General features: G+C 40.7%; 1 protein-coding gene across 1 annotated transcript; it reads right to left on the bottom strand.

Moving 5' to 3' along the window:
* Positions 1-1012: 1012 nt before the first annotated feature.
* On the bottom strand, positions 1013-7212 carry LOC128619891 (protein-glutamine gamma-glutamyltransferase K-like). Its single transcript, XM_053644390.1, has 13 exons — positions 7041-7212; positions 6721-6912; positions 6383-6634; positions 6165-6283; positions 5761-5868; positions 5379-5556; positions 5079-5217; positions 4610-4802; positions 3661-3814; positions 3263-3547; positions 2813-2973; positions 1847-1983; positions 1013-1536 (listed from the first exon to the last, which is right to left on the bottom strand). The coding sequence occupies exons 1-13, from the start codon at positions 7201-7203 to the stop codon at positions 1392-1394; spliced, it is 2226 nt and encodes a 741-aa protein (XP_053500365.1). The 5' UTR covers positions 7204-7212; the 3' UTR covers positions 1013-1391.
* Between the last annotated feature and the right edge of the window lie 315 nt (positions 7213-7527).

Consider the following 7527-nt stretch of genomic DNA (forward strand, 5'->3'; position numbering starts at 1 on the left):
GCACTCCATCAAACTCAAACTTTGAGCAGTCATCATCTTACAGTGCCTGTAGTCCAGATATCACCCATTTAACACAAATTTAAAATGTGCGGCGGCCTGGGAAAACCCTTTGCACGGCCCAGTTTGAACATATGCTACATAATATAGTTCTGTAAACTACAGGCGTAACTTCACTGACACCAGAAGTAAAGCTAAAATCTGCCTAAAGGAGAAAAATCACAGCTAAAGAGTTCATTCAGATTCAGATCCCCTGCCCAATTTGACATTTATAACCTGTTCTATTGAGGAAAAAAACATCACTGCTAAAATTGTAAAGAATTCTAAGACTCATTTTTGGGAAAATGGCAACAATTTATTACCTACTTCAATGATGTAAGCACCCTGGAGGTGGATTGAGGAGAGGTAGTCGGTAAACACTAATCATCTTACCCTTTTTTGTTGTTTTTTTGTTTTTTTTTTTGTTGTCTTTTTTCTTTGTGTTTTTTCTTTGATTGTTTGTTTCTTACACATTTGCATTTTACACATTATAACACCACACCCAACAACCCCAACAAAACAACCCCTTTCTTTTGGTTTTGGCTGTGGTTGTTTTGTTGGGGTTGTTGGGTGTGGTGTTATAATGTGTAAAATGCAAATTTCCTATAAAAATTCTATGATAAAAAAAAAAAAAGAATGCTAAGAAAATCTTGTCTGATACATAATTTGCTGTGTTCTATTCCATTTAACACGTCGGCATATAAATACCAGGAAATAAAAGCTGAAATTCGAAACTCTCTTCTCGTATTCATGTTTTGATCTTAAACCCAAATGTCTTCAGTCTACAGCAAAAAAGGCACAATGAATCAGCCTTGCTGTTCCAATAGTTTTGTAGGGAGATGTATATATGAAACGTATATTCACTCTAACTTCAGCAAATCGGACTCTGGGAGAAATTTTCCAAACGGATTCCAACTGGTATATATTTTTACGCCAGCAAAATGTGTCCTCACCCGAAATCTCCATACAATCAGAATAAGCATGAGGCGTTCCTTTTCTTTAATCTGGTTTATTAACAAACCGATTCAGTGCAAATACAAGGATGGAGGAAGAACATCAGAGTGCACCAGTATATACACATAATACTTTATAACCAGTATACTCTAATAAACAAAATGGGAATATTGCATGAGTATTAGGTATTAATGTTGTGATTTGCATCAGACTATAGTTCTGTGAGTTGAATAGTGATTAATAAGAGATAATAATAAATAAATATAAACAAGCAGGGTGACATAGAAATCAGGGCTAGCTCTTGTAATTGTATATATAGAAATCAAGCCATCATAGCATTTTTAGGCATAGCACCAGTTATCAGTGTATTGTGAGTTCGAGTTAACGCTCCCCCTGCGTTTTCACTTCTCCTTGACGTAGATTTCAGCAACACCGTGAACCTGTGTGATCTGCTGACAGTCCAGAGAGGCGAGAAGCTTCCGCAGACCAGATAAACTGGGAGTAAACTTCACGGGCAGCGTGACGGTCACCTGACTGTCAATGTCGCTGGGTGACAAAGAAAAATTGTGTTAATGTCAAGTGCAAATCTGTGCATGATTTTATTTTTATAATTTCAAAAAAATAATAAAAAATTGAAATGATTAGAAGAGCCAGAATTTGGGGTCAAATTTCCAGCTTTACTGGAACACATTGAACATTGAACGCATTACTTAACAAAAGGAGCCGAACGTTTTAGTTTTGTATGTTTATTGGTCAGGAAATGGTCTATTAAAATAAATAAATAACTTAGTCAATGAAATTGGACCATTAATTTGATATGAATTCTAAATGACGTTAAATGGCCAGTGTGTTTTACCCGAGGAGAATGTTTTTTGCGTTCAGCAAGCCCAAGCCCTCGACGCGAAACACGACGTTCTTCAGGACGCGTTGCAGTGGATTCTTAAACGTGATTTTAGCCTCCATCACTCTCCCCACCACAGCGTCTCCTACAGGCTGTAAAGCAAAATTGCAAGTAATGCATGAGTAAGCTTTATCCTTTTGACCAAGAAAGAGCACCCAAGTTCTGCATAAAACTGCAAACCTTTACGTAAAACAAGCATCTAAATGGGAAAGCAATGAAGAAACAATATTGCATTAGATTATCTAGATGTTGTTTCCAGCTTATAATGCCACTCTGTTGAATTCTTGAATCTGATTGGTCAGAAAGTGTTCATAAAGACCAGTTTGGACAGTAGTTCCGATTCCTATTATTAATGCACTCGTTTTAATATGCACTTGTTGATATGGTGAAGTTTTCTGTAAGGAGATGTTTAGATAGCATTTGTGGAAGGAGTCTCCAGTGGCAGCGCTTTGTAACAATCAGCATGTTTTCCGTCACGGGAAAGTCATCAGGATGAAGGACTTTTACACTTTGTGGTGTCTTGATAACATGATAATAATCTGCATTTTTTTTGTCTTATTAAAGTCAAGAGAGAGAGAGACTAGTGAGGGAACGACTGTTTCTAACTGCTATAATGTACATGAGAACAGGAAGTAACTTGTTTTTGGAAAAATGTAATCGTTGACAAGTTGCTGTGGTATAAGAGGAATAAAACACTTCAAGATGTGCTGTTACTGGAAAATAATTAACCACTTCATCATACCACCTCAAAGAAGAACTTTTTAAATTGCATGTGGATCTTCTTACTGAAGCAATATAGTAATAACGCGTTTAGGAGAATCCTTACAGCAGACTACAAAGTACCACATAGTGCTAAGTCCTGCTTTAAACCCTGAAATCTGTAAGTAGAAAGCTTCAAATGGGAGTCGCTCGAGGACTTACGGTGAGGATGATGTCGGGCGTGCGCAGGCGGAAGTTGAACCTGGTAGCCAGAATCTGCTTGGTCTCACTGACTCGTCCAGTCACGGTGAGCATCAGCGCCGCCTGGTCCACCAGCTTGTCCTTGTACAAGTCGTATGGAACGGTCCACTTTAGTGTCTGGACTATAAGAGGATCAAGAGAGAGGAACATAGTCTGAAGATGCTCAAATACTATACAGTTCAGGGTTACAGACCTTGTTCAGGAACATAACAGATCATTGTCAGTCCTGGGATCTGAACTCACAACCTCTCTGTGAGTAGCACTAAGCTGTGTGTGTGTGTGTGTGTGTGTGTGTGTGTGTGTGTGTGTGTGTGTGTGTGTGTGTGTGTGTGTGTGTGTGTGTGTGTGTGTGTGTTAGTTAGTTAGTTAGTTAGTTAGTTAATGTAAAGTAAGCACTACATAATCTCCCACCTTCGTTGGGTTTGAGCTTCACTGCTATTTCATCCTTCTTCACTGTGCCCTTTAGCACTCCAGTATAGTACATGATTGCCACCTGGCAGTAAAGTTCGATACTGCGCTTTGCAGAGCTTCCATTATTCACGGTGAAGGACAGCTGAGCATCTTCACCCACCCACGGCCCCTCCCCTTCAACGGCGACCTGTAATTTGACATCCTCGACCACAGCATGGGAGTAGATTTTAGGCTTGGAGCCGTAGAGGGAAGCAGTTTCCACAGCAATTCGTTCGGCTTCAGATCCTAATGATGAAAAGCAGAAAGGTGGGACCAGAAAAAAGATAATAACCATAGAAGAAGAAAAAAGGATTGTGAAGAAAAGACAATAATCGAAGGTTTGTGGTGAGTGATTTTACCTTCTGGGTGTTTGTAGAGGTGTGTGATGTCCACTCTGCGGTCAGAACCGACTGCCTTGGTGCTGATGTAGCGGCCCACAACGTTCTTCTCAGAGAAGATCTGAGTGAAGGTGCCATCAGCTTGTCTCTGCCAGAAGATCCTGTCACTATTCACCTACAAACACACAAATGCTGTGATGATGGCCCACTAAACAAATGTTGAGGTTTCTTACTGTTGTATATTACCTTCCACTATCCAATGAACCCTTAAAGAACCTTTGAGGAAACCTTTTTTATAACAGTGTACCTAGTACCAAAACACTATAGCTGTCAGAGATTGGAGTTAGAGTTCAACAAACTTGGCCACTTAATACCTACACTCTTGGAGAAAAACAGTTCTTCATGGATTCTTTAGAGGTTCATTGGATAATTACGGGTTCTTAGCTTCCAAACAGTGTTCATTGTTTTAGGGTTCTAGGTGGAAGGGTGATAGAAAAATACTTTGATGCAGGGTTCTATGCAAAGGGGTTCCCACAGAGGCAAAACCAAAGCATTTTAACTAGAGCTGTTTGACGCGAGTTCTCATGTTCTTGGTTCTCGAGTCTGGTCTTAGACTCTGGTCTACCCTCAAGATGTTTTCTGTTTGTACTTGGACTTGTCACGGTCTTGGGTATTGATCTCGCTAAATATGGTCTTGGTTTTATCCAAAAGGTTCTTCTGCTGGAAAACAGCCTAGTCATTGGTGCAATGCACAAATTAACCCCACTAGTTGAAGAAAAGGCTTTGAAAAAAGGATTTGATGGTTTTTGGAATTGAGCTTAACACAGTCTTGATTTAACTGGACTTGATCTAGACTTGGCCTGAGTTCAGACTCTGTTTTGACTCAATTTTGCGTTGTCCTGGACTTTGGACTTGACAATGGCAGTACTGACAGCTCTACCGTTACTATAATTGAAAGATTTGTCCTTACCTCAGCAAAGACAAAGGGAGCATCGTATTTGAGATAGACCAGTCCATCACGGATGGCTGCCACAGGAGCAGGACCACAGCAGAATGTGCCCTGACTTGTCTCTTGAGGTGTGGCATCCACCACCTGCCAACCCCCCATGCCTAATGGTAGATCAGGCCGGGCCATCCAGGACTCATTCCACACATGAAAATTCCTGCAGAGAGAGTGAAAGTGTTAGTTGAAGAAATATAATTCTGGCTGAGATACAATCAGATGAGAATTATACTACAGTTCAGGAAAACATGTAGTGTTCACAACTAGTAAAACCATTTTCAAATTCATTCCATGAAGGGTTTTCCCCAGCCACCGCATACAGTATCTGGGCTGCTGCAGGTTTGAGTAGAAACCTTTCTTTTTGCTTTCAGACTGGACTACACCCTGCACATGATGGCTGTGAAATGTGGGAAATGAGAATTGTGTGTGCTTGTACCAAATTGAGTCATCGTTGAGGCTTTCAATGGGCCTCATTTTCTCATCAAGATACACATCGGTCGTCAAGGAAACGTCAGTGTCGTGGGCAGAGCTGAAGTTTGTGATACTGCGGGTGGGAATGCCTAAACACCTGAGAACTGGGATTGGGGGGAGAGTTAGAGAGAGGGATAGAGAGAGAGAGGGATAGAGAGAGAGAGAGAAATGCGTCAATGTGGAGGTCATTTTAAAATGTCCTTAAGCACAATAATGAATAGAGAAACTAACACTAGAGAGAAACGAAAAAGATATGTACTCATACCCGTGCTGGTGACCCCTGCAAAGACCCAGCACTGGCCGTATTTAACAGGCTTTCCTCCAGTTCTGTGGTACTGCCTCAGAATTTCCACACTGCCGTTCCACAACGTTGGCGACGTCCCGTTCGCATAATTACTCGACCAGTTCCCTTCCAACACACCTTGGTCATCAGGAGAGTTGACCTGGCACCAAGAAATCAAAGACACTGAGGGTCATTCATAGGTTTTTTCGAAATTCCAGAAACAACTCAATTGCTATCTTGTATGTTTCCGTGAATATAAATGTGTACGCGAATGTGTATGTAATATTTAAGAATGCAGTATGTAGCCGTAATAATGATTATACATTCACTAATGTTGGCTTTTGTGGCTGTAAAAGACACTCACCATGGCTGACACAAGTCTGACAATATTAATGGGATCTCCCCAACCTGAAGCACGTGCTTGACTCTTCTCCAGTATGAACAGACATGCTGCGAGAATCCCATCAGCAAACTGCACACAGGAGGACACACAGTTACACTCCAACACAAACAAGCATGGAAAAAAAATGCATATATTACCTCTATATAAATTTTTGAATAATGGGATGGCATTACAGCACACGTGTACTAGTTCACAGTAAGCAATGCTAACAGTTGGGATTATCCTGCCTACAGCATAGGATACACTTTATCTCAAAATCACAAACACTTTCTGTCTGTAAATACTGCCTAAGTAGTAGTAGTAACTCTGAACCTGAAGTGAGAATGAGGTGAAGTGGTAGAATGAGTAGGGGAAACGGGTAATACCTGTCCAAAGATCCAGGTTCTGGATGAAATCTGACTGTCACTTCCAAGGTAGAGTGTTCCCACATCGTTCAGAACATACTCGTTCCTCTCGTCCTCTTTATCCATAAACACCGAGTCATCTGAACACAGCAGACAGGGAGAAATAGTGCTGTTGCTCTGGAAATGTGCACTGGAATTGATAGAAGTCGTGATCCTATCATATTTCTGCTCATGCTTACCTTCACACCAGGGGTTAAACAGCAGGTAAATATCATTTTCAGGCTTGCGAAGATATGTGTTACTTCCTTTTGGGGTCCATGTTTTCACACTGAGCTCATAACGACCAATGGGAGCAGTTGGAGAGGTGTTGACGGACAGTTTTATCCTGGTGTCTTTCTGTTCGATAATCTTGGCCTCCCAGCTATTGTTCTCTAACTTGTCGACCACAGGAACAGTCACTAGGGTGTCTTTTGATAACGCTGGAAGAAGGCCTGTAACATACACACAAACAATTATGTTCATCGTCATAGTGTAGGAAGTATAAATGTATGAAAAATGGCCTCTCAGTACACCTTACCTAGCTTGAACTCGAGGGTTAGTTTGTCAGATTTGGGCTCAAAAGCTTGTGAGAGCTCGAGCCACATCTGAAAGCTCTGCCCTCGACGGATGATGAGGTTATCACTTTGGTAACGGTCCGTGTGATGCTCCAGGCGGTTTTGGCCTGATTTGGACTTGAGGAGGTCTATAGAGCGCACTGATAACTGACCATCTGAGAGAGAGAGGGAGAGAGAGAGAGAGAGAGAATAAAAGAAAGAGATATATTTACTTGAATATGCACATACAGTAAGTGACTTGATTTTAAGTACACAAATGATCTCTCAGTTCTTTGCTGCTTACAGGTAGACAGTGGTGGCTTTACGAAGTCATCATTACTCGTGGCAATGGGGAAGCGGCCAACATTGCTGGATCTTGCAGACATTCTAATGAAGACAAAGTAAAACAAACTCATGTGTGGAATAGAGGAAATGTAATATAATTCACAGATGCATTCTAAATTCATGTATGAAAATCACAACGCAGTAATCCCACTGCACATTTATTATATCATTAGCATCTATTAGTAAAACATTGCCTTCTCAGATGACTGGAAACCTAATGATCAAGGAAACAGCGTGTACGGATATAATTACCCAAATTGATCATTACCAAACCATGCCCAGACCACAAATTTTACTATTAAAATGTTTTTACAATTAAAATGCCATTAAAATGTACAGGGTTAGGAGCAAAGCAGCACGGTCAGTACAGCATAAATAAAACTTAAATAGTGACAGGTAACCATACACTACTGTATATTAATTCACCAGTTTAATGACTCTTTTAA

The sequence above is a fragment of the Ictalurus furcatus genome, chromosome 15 (assembly GCF_023375685.1).
Source record: "Ictalurus furcatus strain D&B chromosome 15, Billie_1.0, whole genome shotgun sequence".
NCBI classification, from domain to species: Eukaryota; Metazoa; Chordata; class Actinopteri; order Siluriformes; family Ictaluridae; genus Ictalurus; species Ictalurus furcatus.

What these genes read in the sequence shown, in the direction of transcription:
- LOC128619891 (XM_053644390.1), bottom strand. Translation starts at nt 7,203, where the DNA reads ATGAATTTAGAATGCATCTGTGAATTATATTACATTTCCTCTATTCCA. An exon ending in GTTTAACCCCTGGTGTGAAG is followed by an intron (nt 6,284 to 6,382) that starts GTAAGCATGAGC and finishes TGCTGTGTTCAG; the next exon opens with ATGACTCGGTGTTTATGGAT. An exon ending in GAAGCTCAAACCCAACGAAG is followed by an intron (nt 2,974 to 3,262) that starts GTGGGAGATTAT and finishes ATCCTCTTATAG; the next exon opens with TCCAGACACTAAAGTGGACC.